This window comes from Schistocerca serialis, chromosome 9 (genome assembly GCF_023864345.2).
Source record: "Schistocerca serialis cubense isolate TAMUIC-IGC-003099 chromosome 9, iqSchSeri2.2, whole genome shotgun sequence".
Lineage (NCBI taxonomy): Eukaryota > Metazoa > Arthropoda > Insecta > Orthoptera > Acrididae > Schistocerca > Schistocerca serialis.
Genome location: NC_064646.1, coordinates 178,400,670 through 178,426,492, shown reverse-complemented (window position 1 = coordinate 178,426,492; position 25,823 = coordinate 178,400,670). Strand labels below are relative to the sequence as shown.

At 43.4% G+C, this 25,823-nt stretch overlaps 1 protein-coding gene across 4 annotated transcripts in view; it reads right to left on the bottom strand.

The window, feature by feature from the left end:
* LOC126419292 (protein I'm not dead yet-like) overlaps positions 1 to 25,585 on the bottom strand; it is a 263,495-nt gene extending 237,910 nt beyond the window's left edge. For all 4 annotated transcript variants that reach the window (XM_050086458.1, XM_050086460.1, XM_050086459.1 and 1 more), the window contains exon 1: positions 25,472 to 25,585. In XM_050086458.1, the coding sequence (XP_049942415.1) occupies positions 25,472 to 25,570 (99 nt within the window). In that variant the 5' untranslated portion in view covers positions 25,571 to 25,585. The remainder of the gene's footprint in view (positions 1 to 25,471) is intronic.
* Positions 25,586 to 25,823: the final 238 nt, after the last annotated feature.

Sequence of the window (25,823 nt, the reverse complement as noted above, 5' to 3'; positions counted from 1 at the left end):
GGATAGAGCGTCTGCCATGTAAGCAGGAGATCCCGGGTTCGAGTCCCGGTCGGGGCACACATTTTCACCTCTCCCAGTTGATATATATCAACGCCCGTAAGCAGCTGACGGTATTAATATAATTCTAATTTCGTTTTAGAGCTTGTGGAGTGTGATGTTGTGTTTGTTATGGATGCAGGAGCAGGAGACGAAGAAACTTACTACAAAGAATTCATCAAGCTTACCATCCTCACTGGAAAATTGGAAATTTGCGGTAAGGTCTTATGGGACCAAACTGCTGAGGTCATCGGTCCCTAAGCCTACGCACTACTTAATCTAACTTAAACTAACTTACGCTATGGACAACACACACAGCCATGCCCGAGGGAGGACTCCAACTTTCGATGTGGGGAGCCGCACGGACCGTGACAAGGCGCCTCAGGCCGCTCGGCTACTCCGCGCGGCCCATCCTGGCGGGGCCGACGTGTCGCATGCCTTTACTCCGCGAGGCACTACCATCGGCATTGGCATTTAATTCAGGACACTGACCCAAAGTCTGGTGAACGCGAACTTGACGCCACCACCTCTCCCACAGCAGTGGGATTCGTAATGGATGTGGGAGAAGCCTTGGGCTGCAGAAAGCATTCCATGTAGAAAAAGGTGCTCACTCGCTGACTGACCGTGTGTTGCTGACAAGAAATCCGACACTATCTGTGACTACACAGGAAATTCAGTAATGAAGACAGAAAGGGAAACCCTTTCCAAACAGTTTTTTTTTTTTTTTTTGTGTCATCATTTTCCTGACTGGTTTGATGCCAACTTTTTCATCTCGAGTAGTACTTGCACTCTACGTCCTCAAATATTTGTAGGTTGTATTCCAGTCTCTGTCTTCCCCTGCACTTTTTATGCTCTACAGCTCCCTCTAGTACCATAGAAGTTATCCGTTGATGTCTTAACAGATGTCTCAGCTTCCTGTTCCGTCTCCTCGTCACTGTTCTTCGTATGTTACTTTCTTCGCAGAATCTGCGGGGAACCTCCTCATTCATTATCTTATCATTTTACCTAATTTTGAACTTACTTCTGTAGCACCACATCTCAAACGCTTCTATTCTGTTCTTTTCCGCTGTTCCCACAGTCCATGATCAAATACCGATCTTCACTACATAATCGTGTGCTGCTTTCCTAACGTACAATTGTTTGTTGGATATATTTCAATCTGTATCTTCCTCTATAGTTTTGGTCTACGGCCCCCTCTAATACCACTAAAGTTATTCGCTGATGTCTCAACACGTTTCCAAGAACCGTGGGCGATAGTTAGCGTCTATGACTAGTAGTGAAAATGGTTTGAATACCGGTATGAAACCTAGCCAGTGCTTAAATGCTATAACTTTTCTTAGGTGACTGTCTACGACTGTTCAATATTTTGAAAAAAGCATATTTGCGCCATCGGATATATTTATTCTCTACTGATTTCAGTTACAACAACCATCTTCATTGAAGAAAGGGTGAAAAATACGTTTTCGTCAAATACGACACAACCAACTGTAGAACATTTGGTTGTGTGATAACATAACTCTCAGAGTAGTCTGTCTGAACATAATCCATGTAAATATGCTGTCCATTAGCACAATAATAGTAATGTACACTTGCTGAGAACTTCACACTCAGTACAGTGAAGCGCCAAACAAACTGGTATAGGCATGCTTATTCAGATACAGAGATATGTAAACAGGCAGAATATGGCGTTGCTGTCGGCAACGCCTATATAAGACAACAAGAGTCTGGCGCGGCTATTAGGTCGGTTACTGCTGCTGCAATAGCAGGTTATCAAGATTTAAGTGAGTTTGAACGTGGTATTGTAGTTGACGCGCGAGCGATGGGACAAGGATCTCCGAGATCTACAAGAACGGGACCAACGACGACTGAGGAGAACGTGATAGAAGTGCAACCCTTCCGCAAATTGCTGCAGATTTCAATGCTGGGCCATCAACAGGTGTCGGCGTGAATCCATTCCACGAAACATCATCAATATGGGCTTTCGGAGCCGAAGGCCCACTCGTGTGCCCTTGATGACTCCACGAGACAAAGCTTCACGCCCCGCTTGAGGCCGTCAACACTGAAATTGTACTGTTGATGACTGGAAACATGTTGCCTGGTCGGACGAGTCTCGTTTCAAATTGTATCGAGCGAATGGATGTATACGGGTATAATGGCAGCCTCACGAATCCATGGACCCTGCATGTCAGCAGGGGACTGTTGAAGCTGGTGGAGGCTCTGTTATGGTGCGGGCCGTGTGCAGCTGGAGTGATACGACTCTGACAGGTGACACGTACGTAAGCATCCTTTCTGATCACCTGCATCCATCCATGTCTATTGTACTTTCCGACGTCCGTAGGAAATTCCCGTAGGACAATGCGACACGCCACACGTCCTGTATTGCTACAGAATGGCTCTAGGAACACTCTTCTGAGTTTAAACATTTCCGCTGGCCACCAAACTCCCCAGACATGAATATTACTGAGCATATCTGGGACGCAACGTGCTGTTCAGAAGAGATCTCTACCCCCTCGTACTCTTACGGATTTATGGACAGCCCTGCAGTATTCACGGTGTCAGATCCCTCCAGCACCTCCATGCCACGTCACATTGCGGCACGTCTGCGTGCTCGCGGGGACCCTACATGATGTTAGACAGGTGTACCAGTTTTTTTGACTCTTCAGTGTAACTGGATTATGTTCAGACATACACTATGACAGTTATGTATGTCCTAAATTTGGTTGTATCGTGTTTGGTGAAAATGTATTTTTGAGCCAGTGTCGTATACTATTTTCCTCCTGTGAAGATGGTAGAGAACAAACATACAATTGTACAGCTGATGGCGCAAATATGCTTTGTTCAAAATGTTTGAATTCTATATAAAAACCATCAGCAATGGCGGCCGAAAACTAGCGGCCTTAGTCACCCTCGTTCCGCCAACGACCCTGTCAAAGAGGGCAGAGGAGCGGACAGAGGTTCAGGGCACTCTCTCGCACCTGGGGTGAAAACTGCCGCTAAAAGGCAGAAGAACCAGCGACGATCAATGGGAGGATGCAGAAAACAATGGAAACCACTGCATTAAAGAAATGGAACGTGTAACTATAGGACATGCGGCTTGTAATTGAAAAAGTGTCGCGATGATCTCTCCATTGGCAAAAGATTCCGAATTAGCCATTCGGATCTCCGAGCCTGTAATGCCACGGAGGAAGTGACCATAAAAAATGATGGACCCACCACTAAGAAAAGTATGACTTTCTCGAACGCAAGAGGAGACTCTTGAAAGAAATAACATTTGCCCCATTTACTCGCTTGCACAGCCAGTCTCCAAAGCTTTGTTCACAGATATAGTGCTAAGTGAAGAAGTGAACAATGCGTCCACACTTCACTTTATATCGTGTAAATTATGAAAATGTCAAAGTTGTGAGAGTTGGTTTCTAATACACATGGTCCAATCACATTATTCAAAAATGGTTCAAATGGCCCTGGCACTATGGGACTTAACATCTGAGGTCATCAGTCCCCTAGACTTAGAACTACTTAAAACTAACTAACCTAAGGACATCACACACATCCATGCCCGAGGCAGGATTCAAACCTGCGACCGTAGCAGCAGCGCGGTTCCGGACTGAAGCGTCTAGAACCGCTCGGCAACAACGGCCAGCTTCACATTATTCAATTAGTATAATTATACATAACAACCCACTACCTAAATACATTAGTGGGTCCTAATTTCATATTATTTAACATTTCTGCAGCTTAATTCTAACACTGCAGGTATAATACTATTATTCCCTTACCACTACAGGGATCTCTAGTCTGCTGTTATTCAGTTTATACATGTATCTAAGTGCTAGTTGATTTTAACTTCCTCTACAACTGTTATTGGAGTGCAACTTCGTTTATCCTGTTGGTCTACACTACCTACAGTGCAATTTCGTTTATCCTATTGGTCTACACTACCTACAGCGTTACAGGTGTGCCAGCAATCTACAGACCCGTGTTATTGTAGGCCTTGCCCACCGAGCTAACCCCAGTGGGTGTGCCCCTGGCACTGGGCTGGCGGATGACTTCGTTTCGCTGCAGTACTAAGCTAATATTTTTTTTCCTTTTTAAATCTACAACTAACCTATTTCTAATATCTACCTGTCATAGTTGGTGCGTGTCACAGTCGGTTAGTTGTGCACACGCCCCCCCCCCCCCCCAATCAAAGACATGGCGGATCCCAACCGTGAAGCAGCTGGCCAAGTCCAGGTCCCAGCGGAACAGGAAAGGTACACGGAGACTAAGTTGGGTATTGATTATTTAATGATTGTTCCTTAAAAATTCCCTAAGGACTTTTCTGGAAATTTCCTCTGAAAGTTTGTCCAGGATGTAAAATGTGTCTTCTTGCCTGAGCAGTTGGTGTGTATCGTGTCCGCCGGCCGCGGTGGCCGTGCGGTTCTAGACGCTGCACCGGAACCGCGGGACTGCTACGGTCGTAGGTTCGAATCCTGTCTCGGGCATGGGTGTGTGTGATGTCCTTAGGTTAGTTAGGTTTAAGTAGTTCTAAGTTCTAGGGGACTGATGACCTAAGATGTTAAGTCCCATAGTGCTCACAGCCATTTGTGTATCGTGTCCAATCACGTTAACGTGATCACCACCGATGTTCGTGCAATAACCACTGACAGACAACAGGTGGCAGCACTAGCAGTGTAGGGTAAATAAATCGTGTCACAGGAGAGGGAGAGGACTTAGGAGCAGTGAAGTCCTTGTCTTTATGCCGTAGCCATAAAGGAGCTATTTATCTTACGCCCATAAGGGAATGATCATTGGCTACCGGGCCAAGAGTGGTCCGGCAGGACAATGCAACGTGTGACACAGCTCGCAGTTTGTAAACCGTTCACGTGCACCGTGGTTACAATATACCGTTCATGACAAAATGGCGCTATCCAAAACTGGCGCGAGACAACTTTGATGCACCACGGGCCATAGTCGACAGGAGTGGGCAGCTGTGGAAAGGTGTACGGCCGAATAAACGAAAATGCTGAGTAACTGACAGCTCAATTGAATACCAAGGTCTCATCAACGGCCGTTCAGCGAACGTTGCTGTCTATGGAACATCGCAACAGGCGCCTTGTTCCTGCACCAGTGCAGACCGCTGTTCGTCGGCGACGAAGGCCAAAATTGCACGACAGCACCGCAACTGTCCGTTCACTGAGTGGAGACAAGAGACCTTTTGAAACGATCACGTTTTATGATTCGTTGGTCAGATGGCCTTTGGTGTGTACGACGTGAAATGTCTCAAAGCAAACGCCCTGCATCAAAGGCCCACGCCGGAGGAGGCAGCGTTCTGGTTTGAGAAATGTTCTCGTGCCATTCCTGGGTGATATCGTCGTTGTGGAAGGCACAGTGGATCTACACTGGTGTTTATCTATCCTTGCAGACCAAGTCCACTCTACGTGCAGCTGGTTTTCCATCGTCACGATGGGATCTACCAGGAGGAAAATGCAACCTGTCACAAAGCTCCTATTTTAGGTGCACGTTTCAACAGATGAGTTTACCGTACTCCCATGGCCACCAAAGTCACCGGACTTAAACACAGCCGAGAATCTTTGGGACCAAATCGATTGGGCTGTTCGCACCGAGGCTACTCAACCGAGAAACCTAGCGCAGCTGGCCACGATACTGGAGTTGGCGTGGCTCCACACTAGAGATGGGCAAACTCGTTCATCCTCAGGAACTAGTTCACTGGTGATCGCTCTTTTTTGGGAACCGTTCATTTTTACTCGTTCACCATTTGGGCTCCACACTAGAGAGGGGCAAACTCGTTCATCCTTGGGAACTCGTTCAATGGTGATCGCTCTTTTTTGGGAACCGTTCATTTTTACTCGTTCTCCGTTTATTTGAGCTTGGTATACAGTTCTTATGAAAAATCGAAAATTAGTAGCATGTGTGACTGAACATGGGGGGCGCCAAGGGGGGGTCGCTTGCCACCGCCCTGGAGTGCAGAGTTTTTATTCCTAACAGAATTCTCACACACTTGTAATTTTCGTGATTCTGCAAAACCTCTCGATAGGCAACTGTAGCGTTATGTGGCTGATCGCAGTGAAATAATATAAGGTGGCGCAAGAAAACCGCGACTATAGACTGCTCACCAATTACGCGGGATTTGTTGACCGTTACGAGCGGAATAGATAAACATGTAATAATTAGGCAGTGAGGAAATGACAAATAAGCTAATGCAAACAACAACTTCAAAACAATAGATCACGATTGGTAGGCGAAAATGAGCAGTCTAGTACTCGGGGCCAACTTTTCGTGCGCCACCCTGTACCACTGAAATAATATTGTAGAAGTTATCATATTCTCTTTACAAAATGTAACCAGACACTCGATTATTAATTATATAATACATTTGAATTACCGGTAATGGATGCTGAATAGAATACGAAAAGAACCAGAAGTTCAGAGTTCAGAAAAGGTATGAAACAGATCTAGAATGGGCGTGCATAGCGAACGAACCGAACAACTCTATACTGAATTATGAGCAGTCGGCAGTGGAACTGCGACGAGTGGCGAAGAAGGGCGAGTCCGGCCGAGCGAGGCCGAGACAGACGGGAATGGGACCGAGGCTGGAACGAGATCGGCCGACGTGTCGTTCGGGAACGAGACCGACCGTTTCCTGTTCCCGGGAACTATAAGTAGAAAGCCGCGACGAAGTGAACTATCAAAGACCGTTCTTTAGAATTCGTTCATAGCTCTTTCCGTTCATCTTGGGCCCGTTAGTTCGCGAACGACCCATCTCTACTCCACACACCAGTCAGAACCTTCCAGAACCTCACTGACTCTCTTACTGCACGTCTCGCAGCCGACCACGTTGCAAAAGGCGGCTATTCAGGCTTTTGAAAAGTGGTCACGTTAATATGACAGGACAGTGTCGTCAGTTGCATGGCGCGTGAACTCGTTTAATTTTCGGACGACTGCTTTTAGAACGTCGTACTTTTCTGAAATGCAATTTCTTGCAAGTTATGTGAAAGTGGCGTAGGCCTATTGAACTCTAATGTGAACATATTACAATCATAATACTGAAATATTTGACGCACGAACGAGTATTGTTCCGAGGACGTGCACAAGTGATGGCAACAGCCGTGAGATTGAAATGTACCAATGGTAGACATACAGTTTTAATCATCACCAGGATAAAATAAAATTACGCAATTAATTTTTCCTTATTTGCACGTAGGTATCTGTAGTCGTGGAACGCACTGAAATCCCCGCACCATACTACCGTAGAACGCTGCTGGAGGACACAAAACAAAATGTCGCAGCCCATTTATTAGCTTGGTTCATAACTTCGTAGCGTTTTTCTTTTGCATGTTTGTATTCCGGTTTGCTATGGGTTTATTTATCGATTGTCATTTTGATTTGCAGTTCACTGTTGCTATTTGAGTGTACATACCGTCATTTTGTCATTTGAAGACGGGGTACATGTGTGGACCCTACAAAATTGAGTGCCAAGTGGAGGAATCGGAACATGTCCGACATGTTCTTCTGTGTGAGTCCAATAGAGGGGTGACAGAAGCGGAGGCAGCGAGAAACATTTGGTGCCGTCATTGGGGATAATCCTATTGAACAGGGCACGACAAGAAAATGGTTTTCTCGTTTTAAGGAGGACCGTTTTGAGATTCGAGACTCTCCACGTTCACGAAGATCTTCGGGGTTTGATGAAGATTGTTTAAACGCATTAATCCTCAATGATCCAAGCCATTCGAGAACTGGCATATATGATGAACTGTGATCACTCAACCATCGTACGACATTTGCATACAGTGGGGAAGGTCCAAATATCGTATTTACCGGATGCTCTAAGTCAAAATCACAAAAATCAACGGGTGGACATACGTGAACGACATCGACCATTCCTATCCTGTGTAGTTACTGATGACGAGAAATGGTGTCTTTATGCTAACATAAGGAAACGAAGCAGCAACCCACCGTGCAGAGATATGCGCGCTTCCAGAAAGGGTAATGTTATGCTACGGTGTGGTGTACTAGGCATCGCTTTCCCGAGGTGTAACCATCACTGCTGACATTTATTGTCAACAAGTGAGACGTTCGATGAGATTTCGGGATTGCAGCCGGATCACGTTGACTTCTTGCCACGATACTTCGGCTCGCAATCGTCCAGCCATCTTCAGGTGAGTGCCCGTCACTGAGTGACTGCCAGCCGAAATATCGTGGCAAGGAGTCAACGTGATCCGGCTGTAATCCTGAAATCTCATCGAACATTCAGTACGCCGGGAAAACTTCAAGAATCACAACAAGTGAGACGTTTTCCAGACACAATCAAAGAACAACGATCAGGAAAAATGTGTAAAGCGAAGCTACTCCACGATAACGCTCGCCCGCATTCTGCTAGATTGATAAACACAGTACATGGGTTGGGTTGGGAAGTCATTCCGCAACCACGTTATTTGCACACTGGACTTTCGCCTTTTCCGCCCTATATCGAATAACTTTCAAGGAACATTTTCTGGCTGAAAATGCGCTCAGAACATGGCCCGAAGAGTTCTTCGCTTCAATACCAAGTAGTCGCGGAATCGAAAAATTACCCCAGATTTGGCAAACTGCTGCAAATAGTGAAGGAGAATATATTGTTGCTACATCTACATCTACATACATACATCACAATCCACCATACGGTGCGTGGCGGAGGGTACCTCGTACCACAACTAGCATCTTCTCTCCCTGTTCCACTCCCAAACAGAGCGAGCGAAAAATGACTGCCTATATGCCTCTGTACGAGCCCTAATCTCTCTTATCTTATCTTTGTGGTCTTTCCGTGATATGTAAGTTGGCGGCAGTAAAATTGTACTGCAGTCAGCCTCAAATGCTGGTTCTCTAAATTTACTCAGTAGCGATTCACGAAAAGAACGCCTCCTTTCCTCTAGAGACTCCCACCCGAGTTCCTGAAGTATTTCCGTAACACTTGCGCGATGATCAAACCTACGAATAACAAATCTAGCAGCCCGCCTCTGAATTGCTTCTATGTCCTCCCTCAATTCGACCTGATAGGGATCTCAAGCGCTCGAGCAGTACTCAAGAATAGGTCGTATTAGTGTTTTATAAGCGGTCTCCTTTACAGATAAACCACATCTTCGTACTCGAGTACGAAGTGTGGTAACATCGTTTTGGATAACTAAAGTCTCTTTTAAGTGTATCTGTTGGGTTTATTAAACTTAAAGACGCCTCTAACTTATGCACCAACCAATAATATCATATTGAAATATTTGACGCACGAACGAGAATTGTTCTGAAGCGTGCGCAACTGATGAAGACAGGCGTCAGACTGAAACGTCCCAGGGATAGTCATATAGTTTTAAGTATAACGACGAGAAAGTAAACTTACACAATTTTTTTCTTTTTTCAGTTGTGGTACACTCCGAACTCCCCCGCGCCACAGAACCGCAGCTCGCCGCTAGAGGGTCAAAACAAAATGGCGCAGCCCATTTATAAAGTTCGGTGAAATGTGTTATTGCGGCATGGGCGCCGTTAGTAAACACTAGAACTCGACAGATATGGCAATGAATTTTGATACGTGCACACTGTGTGATAAGAGTAATACTGTGTAGTGGTCGGTGTTCTTCGACAAATGGCACTCTGATTAGGAAGTGCTATCTATCAAAACCAGTATTTAATTACTGTTTTCGTAGTTATTGTATGATAGGAAGGCTTCAGTTTGGGAACCACACATAAGTTTCTTCGTACTCGAGTACGAAGTGTGGTAACATCGTTTTGGAATGACTGAATTTTCTTCTAATAACTACGTAGTTGTCCCTGATACTTTATTCGTCATAGCAGCGTGTTTGCTTGTACGTACGGTATTAATAGAATTTTTATCGTTGTTTTACAAACATCTTCACATTTTTCGGTACGACTTAAGTAGATATAGTCGGGCGTAGTGGAAGATATCTCATTTCCAAATTAAAACCTTTCAGTCAGCTAATACTTTGGTAAGCAAGTACGCAAAAATCTTTCTGAATTCACCGACACTTTTAACTCAAGTACCATGCTAGTTCATTCCTCGGAAATATCGACATGAAAGTGGATGTAATTTATGTAATATAGTCAACCGGTTGCAACAAGATTTAAGTTGACGTGGTGTCGACAAAGTCTGTGGATGTCTTGACAAGAAAAAAACCAAAAACAGTTACATGCAGTGACAGTTGAAAACAGACATACAAGCAAAATGCTCTCGTCATGCATTTTATCGTAAATCTGTCAATTGTCACTACATGTAATTACTGTTGGGTTTTTCTGATGAGGACACCCATACTCGGTGACGAAACAAAGTCTAGTTAAATCTTGTTGAAACCGGTTGGCTGTATTATACAGATTATATTCATGTACGGTTGCTGACTCACAGCCATATTTAAAATTGTAATGAAAGTGGATTTAAATGAACCATAAAATCATTTAGTGGTAAGAATTTGTAGCCTATTTTAGGTAACAGATTTACTAAGGAAAACTTCCGAAGTGAATCACACAACTTTCATTTTTGCAATATGTAGAATTTAGCAAATCATACTGTCAAATTAGACGTATCTAGAGAATTACGAAAATTGAAAGAACGAAGTCAAGCTTAGACATACATCGAATAATAACAAGCAGGTTGCCGAGTTACTCGGTCGACATATTGTGAATCAACTCAATACTATCACATGTCCAGAGCCCACGAGACCATCACGAGATATGCTTGATTTAGCCCAGGTTGGTATATTGGTATATGTTGTTGTTGTGGTCTTCAGTCCTGAGACTGGTTTCATGCAGCTCTCCACGCTACTCTATCCTGTGCAAGCTTCTTCATCTCCCAGTACCTACTGCACCCTATATCCTTCTGAACCTGCTTAGTGTATTCGTCTCTTGGTCTCCCTCTACGATTTTTACCCTCCACGCTGCCCTCCAATACTAAATTGGTTATCCCTCCATGTCTCAGAACATGTCCTACCAACCGATCCCTTCTTCTAGTCAAGTTGTGCCACAAGCTCCTCTTCCCCCCAATTCTATTCAAAACCTCCTCATTAGTTATGTGATCAACCCATCTAATCTTCACCATTCTTCTGTAGCACCACATTTCAAAAGCTTCTATACTCTTCTTGTCTAAGCTATTTATCGTCCACGTTTCACTTCCATACATGGCTACACTCCATACAAATTCTTTCAGAAACGACTTCCTGACATTTAAATCAATACTCGATGTTAACAAATTTTTCTTCTTCAGAAACGCGTTCCTTGCCATTGCCAGTCTACATTTTATATCCTCTCTACTTCGACCATCATCAGTTAATTTGCTCCCCAAATAGCAAAACTCCTTTACTACTTTAAGCGTTTCATTTCCTAATCTAATTCCCTGAGCATCACCCGACTTAATTCGACTGCATTCCATTATCCTTGTTTTGATTTTGTTGATGTTCATCTTATACCCTCCTTTCAAGGCACTGTCCATTCCGTTCAACTGCTCTTCCAAGTCCTTTGCTGTCTCTGACAGAATTACAATGTCATCGGCGAACCTCAAAGTTTTTATTTCTTCTCCATGGATTTTAATACCTACTCCGAATTTTTCTTTTGTTTCCTTTATTGCTTGCTCAATATACAGATTGAATAACATCGGGGACAGGCTACAACCCTGTCTCACTCCCTTCCCAACCACTGTTTCCCTTTCATGGCCCTCGACTCTTATAACTGCCATCTGGTTTCTGTACAAATTGTAAATAGCATTTCGCTCCCTGTATTTTACCCCTGCCACCTTCAGAATTTGAAAGAGAGTATTCCAGTCAACATTGTCGAAAGCTTTCTCTAAGTCTACAAATGCTAGAAACGTAGGTTTGCCTTTCCTTAATCTATTTTCTAAGATAAGTCGTAGGGTCAGTATTGCCTCACGTGTTCCAACATTTCTGTGAATCCAAACTGATCTTCCCCGAGGTCGGCTTCTACTAGTTTTTCCATTCGCCTGTAAAGAATTCACGTTAGTATTTTGCAGCTGTGACTTATTAAACTGATAGTTCGGTAATTTTCACATCTGTCAACACCTGCTTCCTTTGGAATTGGGATTATTATATTCTTCTTGAAGTCTGAGGGTATTTCGCCTGTCTCATACATCTTGCTCACCAGATGGTAGAGTTTTGTCAGGACTGGCTCTCCCAAGGTTGTCAGTAGTTCTAATGGAATGTTGTCTACTCCGGGGGCCTTGTTTCGACTCAGGTCTTTCAGTGCTCTGTCAAACTCTTCACGCAATATCATATCTCCCATTTCATCTTCATCTACATCCTCTTCCATTTCCATAATATTGTCCTCAAGAACATCGCCCTTGTATAGACCCTCTATATACTCCTTCCACCTATCTGCTTTCCCTTCTTTGCTTAGAACTGGGTTTCCATCAAAGCTCTTGGTATTCATTCAAGTGGTTCTCCTTTCTCCAAAGGTCTCTTTAATTTTCCTGTAGGCAGTATCTATCTTACCCCTAGTGAGATAAGCCTCTACATCCTTACATTTGCCCCCCAGCCATCCCTGCTTAGCCATTTTGCACTTCCTGTCGATATCATTTTTGAGACGTTTGTATTCCATTTTGCCTGCCTCATTTACTGCATTTTTATATTTTCTCCTTTCATCAATTAAATTCAAAATTTCTTCTGTTACCCATGGGTTTCTACCAGCCCTGTCTTTTTACCTATTTGATCCTCTGCTGTCTTCACTACTTCATCCCTCAAAGCTACCCATTCTTCTTCTACTGTATTTCTTTCCCCCATTCCTGTCAATTGTTCCCTTATGCTCTCCCTGAAACTCTGTACAATCTCTGGTTCTTTCAGTTTATCCAGGTCCCATCCCCTTAAATTCCCACCTTTTTGCAGTTTCTTCAGTTTTAATCTACAGTTCATAACCAATAGATTGTGGTCAGAGTCCACATCTGCCCCTGGAAATGTCTTACAATTTAAAACCTGGTTCCTAAATCTCTGTCTTACCATTATATAATCTATCTGATACCTTTTAGTATCTCCAGGGTTCTTCCATGTATACAACCGTCTTTCATGATTCTTAAACCAAGTATTAGCTATAATTAAGTTATGCTCTGCGCAAAATTCTACCAGGCCGCTTCCTCTTTCATTTTTAAGCCCCAATCCATATTAACCTACTATGTTTCCTTCTCTCCCTTTTCCTACTGACGAATTCCAGTCACCCATGACTACTAAATTTTCGTCTCCCTTCACTACCTGAATAATTTCTTTTATCTCATCATACATTTCATCAATTTCTTCGTTATCTGCAGAGCTAGTTGGCATATAAACTTGTACTACTGTAGTAGGCATGGGCTTCGTGTCTATCTTGACCACAATAATGCGTTCACTATGCTGTTTGTAGTAGCTTACCCGCATTCCTACTTCTGCATCACCCCTATTTGACTTTATATTTATAACCCTGTATTCGCCTGACCAGAAGTCTTGTTCCTCCTGCCACCGAACTTCACTAATTCCCTCTATATCTAACTTTAACCTATCCATTTCCCTTTTTAAATTTTCTAACCTACCTGCCCGATTAAGGGATCTGACATTCCACGCTCCGATCCGTAGAACGCCAGTTTTCTTTCTCCTGATAACAACGTCCTCGTGAGTAGTCCCCGCCCGGTGATCCGAATGGGGGACTATTTTACCTCCGGAATATTTTACCCAAGAGGACGCCATCATCATTTAATCATACAGTAAAGCTGCATGCCCTCGGGAAAAATTACGGCTGTAGTTTCCCCTTGCTTTCAGCCGTTCGCAGTACCAGAACAGCAAGACCATTTTGGTTAGTGTTACAAGGCCAGATCAGTCAATCATCCAGACTGTTGCCCCTGCAACTACTGAAAAGGCTGCTGCCCCTCTTCAGGCACCACACGTTTGTCTGGCCTCTCAACAGATACCCCTCCATTGTGGTTGCACCTACGGTACGGCTATCTGTATCGTTGAGGCACGCAAGCCTCCCCACCAACGGCAAGGTCCATGGTTCATGGGGGGGGATATAGGCTGACGATAATGAATTGTACTCCATTTCTTCTCCTCCTAATACGAGACTGTCATGGATAGTAAAATTTTCTTTCGCCGCCATGTTTCGAATGAACTACCTCTGCGTCGTACTTCACAACACTAATTCACGCTGTTATCATTGCGTACGGAAGTAGACAAACGAATAATAAGCAGACTCGATGCTACAGAAGTATGGATAAAATTTTGATTTGGATCCGAATTTCTAATAAAAGTTTCATTTAGATCTTCTCTCCACTAACAGGTTGCTGCGAAGCGAAAGTGTTGTGTAAAATTGAAAGTATCCCCCGGAAGTAGCATATACGTCTTTTGGCTGTAGGCATATAGCAGCGAAAAGTGGGAATCATTCTCGAATCGCATTACGCTAAAGTGGTTATCACGCTAGAGCTAACCTATAAAAGAGTAAAACAGAAAAATTAGAGTTTAATTTTCTATAGACTTCGTAGTCAGCACGGAGGGGACAAGGACATGGATAGAAATTAGGCGTCTCTATTTCAAAGGATCCACCCTGGCATTTGGGGTTTAGGGAAGCCTTAGAAAATCTGAATATAGATGTTCGGATGGAGATTTGAACCCCACTCCTTCTAAATACTGGTTTCGTACATTAATTGCAGCTCAACTTGATCGGTTGAAAATTCAAAGAAGAGTTACTCAAGAAACTCCAACACGAAAAGCGCTCTACACCGCACAGATACTTAATATCAGAATTCTGAAAGCCTACATACAGTCTTATCCGAGATAATAAACATATTACTTCTTCCATGTTATATCTTGCTTAACGACCGCGTCGGTGAAGGCGGAGAAATTCGAACCCATGCAGAAGGATTCCGACAGCCATTCTTGACATACGGATGGAATGAGAAAGGGGAAAACTATTCTAGTAAAACATCTACTCTCCGCCACGTACTTCATCGTGGTTTCTGCCATAGAACACTATATGTAGAACATTATATGCAGGTGTAAATTCCCACTGCAGAAATTATATTACAAACAAGGAGCAACGCAGTTAGCAAAGAATTCCATTGGTATGTATTTTTCTACTGGTGGTGCTCGTCGCATACATTATTGCAGTTTTCGAGGTCTCTACTTCAGCCTCGATTATCATCCTGGGAAAAAAACCATATTCCTTTATCTAGTATCCTTTTACGTCACTTGTCGTAATTGGTCACTTTCAAAAAGGGGTAACTCAAACTAAAATATGTTTACTTGATGTTCGCGACCCTTTCTGTCCTCTGTAAAGCACTCAAAACATTTCCGTAATATAATCCCACATATGAGATTCAATATCAGAGGGACGGTATTATCGAAAATCCGAATCCCATCCGCGTAGAACGTCTGCGGTGATTGCCGAAGAAGCTGTGATCCACTACCAAGGGAACATTCCCAAGGGTCAATGAATGATCTCGATGAAACTTAACGGGTGTGTAGAGGAGGCAAAATAATGCGATATGCAATGTTTCTGCTTGTGTTCAGTTTCACTTTTAAGCGGTAAAACACACCTTGAAAGGTAATTTGGCATAATAGATTTAGAGGGAATAGCTTCGAAACCACGAAATATAAATAGTGTGCCAAGAATGAGATTTTCACTCCGCTGCAGAGTGAAAATCTCATTCTGGAAACATCCCCCAGGCTGTGGCTAAGCCATGTCTCCGCTATATCCTTTCTTTCAGGAGTGCTAGCTCTGCAAGGTTCGCAGGAGAGCTTCTGTAAAGTTTGGAAGGTAGGAGACGAGGTACTGGCAGAAGTAAAGCTGTGAGTACCGGGCGTGACTCGTGCTTCGGTAGCTCAGTTGGTAGGGCACTTGCCCGCGAAAGGCAAAGGTCTCGAGTTCGAGTCTCGGTCGGGCACACAGTTTTAACCTGCCAGGAAGTTTCATAAAAAGTGTGTTTTATGTAGAAGTTGAAATTTAAGTAACATTCTTGAAACTATATGATCAACTTTTCAAAAGAAAAAATTGAAAATTTGTAGATTACCTCACCACCATTAATGAACTTTGCAGAATGGACGCTTTTGTTATAGCATAAATTAAAGAAGATTTCACGACACATATATCCACATGTAATAACGCTAGTTTCCGTAACAACTTTTTTGGAAAATATGTTGTAGAAAAAGTGCCGCCGGAGTATGTGCAACATACCTAATTAAAATACCTAAACGTTCATTATTATTGTAATTACTTGTTGCACATATTTTTGCTGTATTATGTAAAGTGTTATTTTATCATTTCAGTTCATGTTTTTTGTTTGTTTGCTTGTTTTTCACATATGTGTATTGTGTTAATTGAAAATAATAAGTAACTCATTATTATGGTACAAATTCGTTACAACAATTTATATAGTATCTAGCTATAAACATTGCTATTTTCCGAGACACCGTTCCGTGCGCCTTTTTAAAATTTAATAGCCATTTTGGCCTTTCCTTGAAATTATGTAACTTTACGTCCCTGCCCATCTCAAGGCACACTATTGAATGTCAATAGCATGGATAACCAGTCGATGATCCATATCCTCCAACAGTGTGTTACCTTCATCGTATCACGTTTTGAGCCATCATGGAGAACATACTTTTTTCAGCGTCAGAACTGTTTCACTGCTGAAACTTTGCTTTATTTATGTAGGATGGATGAAAGCGATTTTTCCATTCTTTCCCTGGGATGAAGGCCTCCTCATGTGTTTCACAGTCAGATGTACAGTCGTCGTCCATCATTGCTATATCACGGGGCTCCGATCCATCAAACCATACCCCAGTACCTTGTTTCGCATGTCCATCTATGCTGTCACCAATCATTGGCACAATGGTACCTTTCAGTTACGCTTCCTGCGAATTGATATAATTCTCTGGGAATTCCGTAGTAGTAACCCAAAGAGCATTCCGTGGGAGAGAGGTTCTGAAGAGTGCAGCGAGATCCAGAAGTCGTGTTCAATGTACAGTTTCGTAGTAACAGCAAACGGCAGACGAGACTGCTGCCTTACATACAGTAACAGAAGGCACGACGTGGTCTATGGTGTCGCGAACTAGCGGTACAGCCTTGTACCCCGTGAGCTGCTAGTTGGAGAACCTCTTTAGACTGCAGGCCACAAACTGCAGCATCTCTGGGATGCGGGTAGCGGGACGTGCCGACCGCTGGAGATGGTAACAGGGCACTGCAATCCTTTCGTAATCTTCAAATAATATTCTTCAAAAGCAGCTAATAATGAGCGATAGAAGTCTTGAAATCACAGTCGTCATGTCACGAAGAAGTCGCAGCGACTGTTTTGGCAGATAGCGCGCCGAGCAGTACGTACTCGAACGCACCGTGTCAACAGACTGCGTTTGTTGACGGTACGTAAGCTGTTTGACTGTGAGATCTCTTCAAGAGCCTACGGAGATGCACCACGAAGAGAACTTCACTTACACGATTCAGCCACCAGTCTCTGCAGCCGGCAAAGTGCTTACCCACCTACTGATAGTTTCAAAAGAATCTAATGGAGAGTCTGGACTGAGAATTCGAGAATCTCTTTATGGAGCCCCAAATGCTCTTGTGACGGCACTGAAATCTGGTAAGCAAACGAATGAATAAATCAAGCGATATTTGACAGACATTTTCTTTCCCAGTGTGGGAGATAATTCGTTCGTTTGTGTGCATGTTCTAAGAAAAACGTTATGATGTAAGCATTTATTTACCGACTGTCATTATTTTAACGATTTTTTATCATAATAATGGGTTAATTATTATTATTTCCAGTTAATAAGTATGTGAAATGTAAACTAAAAAACGAAAAAATTAATTTTCAACGTTAATATAACAGTTTAAAACATAAACCAGAATACGTAAAAACCAATAATTAGAATTATAATCAACTTTCAGATATTGTACGAGTAATTAGTTCCGTTGCACAAAATCCGACAGCACATTTTGTACAACTTACAGAAACCAGCTTTATACACGTGGATGTATATGGCGGGGAAGCTTCTTTAACTTACGTTGTAACAAAAGTTTTCATTTCTCAAAATTCATTAATGGTCGTGGGGTAATTTGTAAATTTTCAATTTTTTTCAAAATTTGATTAAAGTTTTCAAGAACGTCAGTTACATTTCAACTTTTATATGAAAATTGAAACTGAGCACAAACAAAAAAAAATGCATTTGCATGATTTTGCCCCCTCTACATACCCGCCAAGTTTCATCAAGGTCATTCATTGACACTTGGGAATCCTCCTTTGTAAGACGAATCCATCTTACAACATGTTCAAAAGATAAATAATTAATAAAAAGTATTAATCAGAGAAATTATTTGGACTGGGCTCTCGGGGAACTGCAGAAGCTCATTAAAGTTCAAGTTGTAACTTTGAAGCTAATTTTAGTTACAATCTCAAACTCTTCAGAGATGTGGCCACCTACATGGACGGCTTATCAGAAAAGCAAGTTGCACAAAGATGCAATCAGGCTTCGAAAAGATATCAACGTGATGCAAAGACAAGTGTTTTCCTGCGAGTTTAGAGTCATGTAAAGATGTGTTCTTCGTGAAAGGCCTTGACTATGAGCAAATTTAATTCGTAACATCTGAATCCAACTAGTCACTCGACGCACCATTGAGTAGCATTGCTTGAGAATACAGAGTGGGATTCTCTTGCAGGTTCTGTCACGGGAAAGCGTTCCAGACTTCCATTTATTGTGCTATATACGTGTGGGCTATCAGTGCAGATGGACGATAAGATCCAAACCTCTTAGGGGAATGCAGCTAACGCTGTGAGCAAGTGAGGTAAATGCACAGGGACGCTCCTTACTATTGTGCGATTGGTTGAGGATTTTGGTCGGACATAAAATGGTCACGGATAGCCAAAGTGGTTAAGACGACTGCTCGCCTAAAGCGGGAAATCCGGGTTCGAGCCCCGGTCCGGCACACATTTTCTACTTTGACCATTGAATTATTTCAGTGCCAAATTGCACTGAAGTCAGTACCTCCCTCGAAACATTTCATTCATTGCTTAGATAATGGGAAACTGCAGTTTTCTAAAAACGAGATCAGAAATCAAATGGGTTGGACTCGCATCAGAATGGACGACGAGTGGTCACAGAGCGTATGCAATGCATACCTGGGTTAAGTATCACAAGATAATGTAAGAGCTACGGTAAACAGCATGAACTTCCAAAATTTGAAAAAAAATCGCCTAAAAACTCCAGAAAAACAAATTTTGAAATATTCAAGAACCGAATTTTGGATGAAATCTGTGAATAAGCTGTATATACCCTTTCCAAGGCGACTGTAAAGTACAAATTCGACTATTAAAATTCTTGTGGGGGCATATGGAATATCTTGACAAAATAATTAACTGGGGTCAGATTGTCAGCTAGCTCTCAAAGTATAAAATTATAAAGTAATGCACCTTAAGAAATTAATATTTCCTTTGACTAAATGATTGATTCACATCTGGAATCAGTCATGTGAGTCACCAAAGAATAACGGTTATACATACTCAGTTGCTGTTTTAGTGAATTACAAATTTTTCTTCATTTGTAGGGTCCTTGGTTACTGCAGTTTTTCTACGAAAAACATTTCTTACAATACACTTGTATGGCCAGTATTATAATATTGCTCCAGAGTGTGGGATCCGTAACACATTGGACAAACCCTGTCATCTAGCGTACAGAAGGAGGGCAGCTGGAATGTTCGCAGGCTTATCCGACTCAAGGAAAAACATTACATGAATGTTTACAAGTTTGAAGTGACGTCTTGCGAAAACGTACTTAGACAGTTTAAGAAATTGGCGTTCGCAGCTGAATCAACGAATGTGTTTCAGCATGTCATTCCTGCAGTGACTGTGGAAATAGGCTCACACAAATGATCGCGAAAGCGGAGGCACCTAAAAAGCTATAATTTTTGCCGCGCTCGTTCCTTGAGTGACAGGGTAATAAACCATAGCGTTGGGTCTGTCAAGAAATTAAAAAGTGAGTACCACACTGCGGGGGAACGTATCGTCAGCATAATCTGAACTCTAATTCCGTTCGGCTTTTTGAAACTGTAAAGAAGGGGAATAGTGTAGGGGAGGGACAATTTACAAATTTAGGGGAAGTTCTCCTGCAAAACTTCCAGGATGGAAGAAAGGATAGTGCGGAGACATCGCTTAGCCACAGCTTGGGGATTTGTTGGGAGAACGAATTTTCACTCTGCAGCGGCTGATATGAAACTTCCTGGCAGTTTAAGACAGTGAGTTTAGAATGCAGGAGATGAGGTTCTGGCGGAAGATAAGCTGTGAAGAGTGGTCGTTAGTGGCTCATTTGGTAGAGCGCTTGCCTTCAAACTCCAAAAATCTGAGGTTCGCGTCCCGACATGGCACACAGTTTTAGTCTGCTAGGTAGTTTCATACCAAAGGACATTCTGCCACAGAGTGAAAATTCAGTCTAGAAATTCAAAATTGTGATTTCTCGGGGTTTCCTGGCTTTCGGGTGTTTAGCCAAGTAGTGATTCCATTTTTCTGCACTATATTTCGACGGCCGACTCAGTCGTCTTCTTCATTTGTTACCAATGGTGTCGTTAAGCTTACTCGCTGTCTGGATTTAACTAAATTAGTTGGTATGGTGACGCCATTTATAGCCGAGTTCGACTCCCGGCGTCAGGCTAGGCCTTTTTACGCTGATTGCCGGCCAGAGTGGCCGTGCGGTTCTAGGCGCTACAGTCTGGAACCGCGTGACCGCAACGGTCGCAGGTTCGAATCCTGCCTCGGGCATGGATGTGTGTGATGTCCTTAGGTTAGTTAGGTTTAAGTAGTTCTATGTTCTAGGGGACTGATTACCTCAGAAGTTAAGTCGCATAGTGCTCAGAGCCATTTGAACCATTTTTACGCTGATTTATTTTTCGGGGTGCTCGCTATTATCGCGTAAGATGCACATTGCGTTGAAAGAATGACATAGGAAAAGCGGGTCCGAGGCTCCAATTTAAGCAAGGCTTGGACTCCAGAACTCAGTCTATTAAGGTCCCGCTGGCCAATTCATCCATCAGACAACGGTGATAGAACATGTGTTACACGGAATAACATTGGGAGCTCTGAAAACTAATGAGCATCAAAGAGAGTCAACTCTGCTTTAAATAGCGGTGCTTCACCAACAATACAGCCTGGTTCGAGTCCAGGCAGCGAGTACGCTCAGTTCGCACAGTCCACAGCGCTCGAAGGAGATCACGTGGTTGGCCACCGAAATATCGCGCAGAAAAATGGAATCAGTAACTCGGCGGAAAACCCAAAAGTGTAGAATTAAAATTTGCAGATTGTGACCAAAAATGCGATCATCAGCTGCATTGCATTTTGCGGCTCGAGATCTCAAGGCGTCTTCAGTCGTCTTAAGGATGTGCGTAAGCGTATAAGACTCCAGCAAGTAATTTTTGTCTGTAGTTTTCAATAAACAGAGAACCATATTTAATAAAATGTGTGCCAGCAAATAGTCAACAAGTAAAAGGCCGCGCGTTGTGAACGTATGTATCGCGTCAGTCATTCTACATCTGCAGGGAGTGGACAAAAATAAGAAAACATCCAAAATTCAACACATAATAATGCAGAATACGGTGTAGGAAAAATGTAGACATGGACTCTTATACCGATCTTCGTACAAAATAATGGCAAGTTTAGGTAAAGATGACGTAGATGGATAGCGATCACGTAACCTTCTCTCCAAAGCAGATCCGATAATACTGAGAGCTGATGACTATGGTGCCCAGGCGAGATGCGACAATTCATCCTCGTTCTCCCAAAAACGGTCCTGGACGATGTGAGCTTCGTAAATAGGGGCCTCGTCATTTTGGAACACACTATCATCATTGGGTAACATACATGGTATCAGTTGCTGGACGTGATCAGCGAAAACGGTCGCAAAATCCTTGCCAGTAATGTGACCTTGCGAAAAAACCATAGGGCTCGTGAAACGGCTGCCCAAATCCCTCCTGTGTCTCATTGGACGTAAACTCGGCCAGAAGCTGGAAACAGTGTGAAGCAAGACTCATCCTACAAAATGACTTTCTTCCATTGCTCCACTGCCAATTTTTATGGCTTCGGAAGCACGATTTGCTGTTACAGGCATTTGCACCGCTGATGTGTGTTTTTGAAATTCCCGCCTGCCTGCTATTCCCTGTGTGTGGAGCTGCCTTCGCGTTGATTTAGTGCTGACAAGGTTTCCCAATGCGGTATAAATCTTCGATGCGGTGCCTCTTGAAGCGCCGAACATTGCGGTTACCTTGGTTACGGAAGCACTCACCATATGAGCACCAACAATTTGCCTACGTTCGACTTCACGTAGCCCCAAGATGCTCTCACAACTACATAGAATACTGTACAGTAAACGACTGATATTTGCAACGTTCTGAAGACGTTGCACAAATGCCGTTCCTGGTCAAATACAACAGCACAACCTGCAGCCTTGGGTAGGATCTGCATTTATTTTCAAGCATATATTTTTCGCGATGTTTAAATATTTTTGTCCAACGTCAGTATACAGGGTATTCCACGAAGATATGCAAATATTTTAAAATGTTATTCTACAATTAAAACTATCTGGTGGCCGGTTGTGAACCGCTAGAATCACAGCAGGTAAGTCTGCTCGGAATAGGGTTTTATCTGGTGACTTCAGTTTTATATTTTATGGAAAGAACGACCATGAGAGTAGTTTTCTATTATTTTTGTTGGTTGTGACAATGATTTTATCAGATGGTCTGCCTCATATGCCATGATGTCCGTATGATTTTATAAATGTGAATCCACGTTTCAGGTATGTGGTTCTGTAATAATTGTAATGTATACAGGGTGTTACAAAAAGGTACGGCCAAACTTTTACGAAACATTCCTCACACACAAAGAAAGAAAATATGTTATGTGAACATGTGTCCGGAAACGCTTACTTTCCATGTTAGAGCTCATTTTATTACTTCTCTTCCAATCACATTAATCATGGAATGGAAACACACAGCAATAGAACGTACCAGCGTGACTTCAAACACTTTGTTACAGGAAATGTTCAAAATGTCCTCCGCTAGCGAGGATACATGCATCCACCCTCCGTCGCATGGAATCCCTGATGCGCTGATGCAGCACTGGAGAATGGCGTCTTGTATCACAGCCGTCCACAATACGAGCACGAAGAGTCTCTACATTTGGTACCGGGGTTGCGTAGACAAGAGCTTTCAAATGCCCCCATAAATGAAAATCAAGAGGGTTGAGGTCAGGAGAGCGTGGAGGCCATGGAATTGGTCCGCCTCTGCCAATCCATCGGTCACCGAATCTGTTGTTGAGAAGCGTACGAACACTTCGACTGAAATGTGCAGGAGCTCCATCGTGCATGAACCACATGTTGTGTCGTACTTGCAAAGGCACATGTTCTAGCAGCACAGGTAGAGTATCCCGTATGAAATCATGTAAACGTGCTCCATTGAGCGTAGGTGGGAGAACAAACTAAAATGAGCTCTAACATGGAAATTAAGCGTTTCCGGACACATGTCCAAATAGCATCTTTTCTTTATTTGTGTGTGAGGAATGTTTCCTGAAAGTTTGGCCGTACCTCTTTGTAACACCCTGTATACATTACAATTATTACAGAACCACATACCTGAAACGTGGATTAACATTTATAAAACCATACGGACATCATGGCATATGAGGCAGACCATCTGATAAAATCATTGTCACAACCAACAAAAATAATAGAAAACTACTCTCATGGTCGTTCTTTCCATAAAGTATAAAACTGAAGTCACCAGATAAAACCCTATTCCGAGCAGACTTACCTAAGGTATCTACTTCTAAGAAACTCATGCCAGCAGCTGTTCGTGTTTCAAATTCTGGAATATTCCATTCGTCTTCCCTGGTGAAGGAATTTCGGAAAACTGCGTTCAATAACTCCGCTTTGGCGACACAGTCGTCGGTAACAGTACCATCGGCACTGCGCAGCGAAGGTATTGACTGCGTCTTGCCGCTTGTGTACTTTACATACGACCAGAATTTCTTCGGATTTTCTACCAAATTTCGAGACAATGTTTCGTTGTGGAACCTATTAAAGGCATCTCGCATTGAAGTCCGTGCCATATTTCGCGCGTCTGTAAATTTTAGCCAATCTTCTGGATTTCGCGTTCTTCTGAACTTCGCATGCTTTTTCCGTTGCCTCTGCAACAGCGTTCGGACCTGCTTTGTGTACCACGGGGGATCAGTTCCATCCCTTACCAATTTATGAGGTATGAATCTCTCAACTGCTGTTGCTACTATATCTTTAAATTTGAGCCACATCTCGTCTACATTTGCATAGTCAGTTCGGAAGGAATGGAGATTGTCTCTTAGAAAGGCTTCTAGTGACACTTTATCCGCTTTTTTAAATAAAATTATTTTGCGTTTGTTTCCTGTGGATTTGGAAGAAACGGTATTGCGCCTAGCTACAACGACCTTGTGATCACTAATCCCTGTATCAGTCATGATGCTCTCTATCAGCTCTGGATTGTTTGTGGCTAAGAGGTCAAGTGTGTTTTCGCAACCATTTACAATTCGCGTGGGTTCGTGGACTAACTGCTCGAAATAATTTTCGGAGAAAGCATTTAGGACAATCTCGGAAGATGTTTTCTGCCTACCACCGGTTTTGAACAAATATTTTTGCCATCCTATCGAGGGAAGGTTGAAGTCCCCACCAACTATAACAGTATGAGTGGGGTATTTATTTGTTACGAGACTCAAATTTTCTATGAACTGTTCAGCAACTATATCATCGGAGTCTGGGGGTCGGTAGTAGGAGCCAATTATTAACTTAGTTCGGCTGTTAAGTATAACCTCCACCCATACCAATTCGCACGGAGTATCTACTTCGACTTCACTACAAGATAAACCACTACTGACAGACACAAACACTCCACCACCAATTCTGCCTAATCTATCTTTTCTGAACACCGTCTGAGACTTCGTAAAAATTTCTGCAGAACTTACTTCAGGCTTTGGCCAGCTTTCTGTACCTATAACGATTTCAGCTTCTGCGCTTTCTATTAGCGCTTGAAGCTCAGGGACTTTCCCAGCACAACTATAACAATTTACCACTACAATTCCGACTGTTCCTCGATCCAAGCACGTCCTGTATTTGCCATTCACCCTTTGAGATTGCAGCCCACCCCGTACTTTCCCGAGGCCTTCTAACCTAAAAAACCGCCCAGTCCAACGCCACACAGCCTCCGCTACCCGTGCAGCCGCCAGATGAGTGTAGCTGAGTAGATAAATACGAGACTGGAATAATAGAGAATTGTGAAGATGGTTCGATGAACCCTCTGCCAGGCACTTAAATGTGATTTGCAGAGTATCCATGTAAATGTAGATGCCACGAATAGCTCACGGGTACATTTAGCGTGCAGTTTCTGCGAGAACGCGGGAGAAAGCGGTTGGCGGCCTGGCGACAGCAGCGGTACTCACGGAGTAGGGGGAGACGGCCAGGGGCAGCAGCGCCAGCGGCCACACGAGCAGGATGATGGAGCGCCAGCGCGCCGACAGCCAACCCAGCAGCGGTTTCATTGCGGCAGCGGCGGCGCAGGCGGAGGACTGACTGATCAGACGCCTGTCCGCGGAGGAACTACCGCTACGGCAGCTCCAGCCCCCACCACAGCCCCCCCCCCCCCTAACCACGCCAACCGCGGGCACCTGTACCGCCTGGCGGCAACCGGCCAGTAGCCGCTGCCCGCATACCACACCGGCGAATCACATTGTTGCACCAGAGGGCTGATATCCAGGGTGACAGCTGTCAGCGGCCTGGGCGAGCTACGCGCGT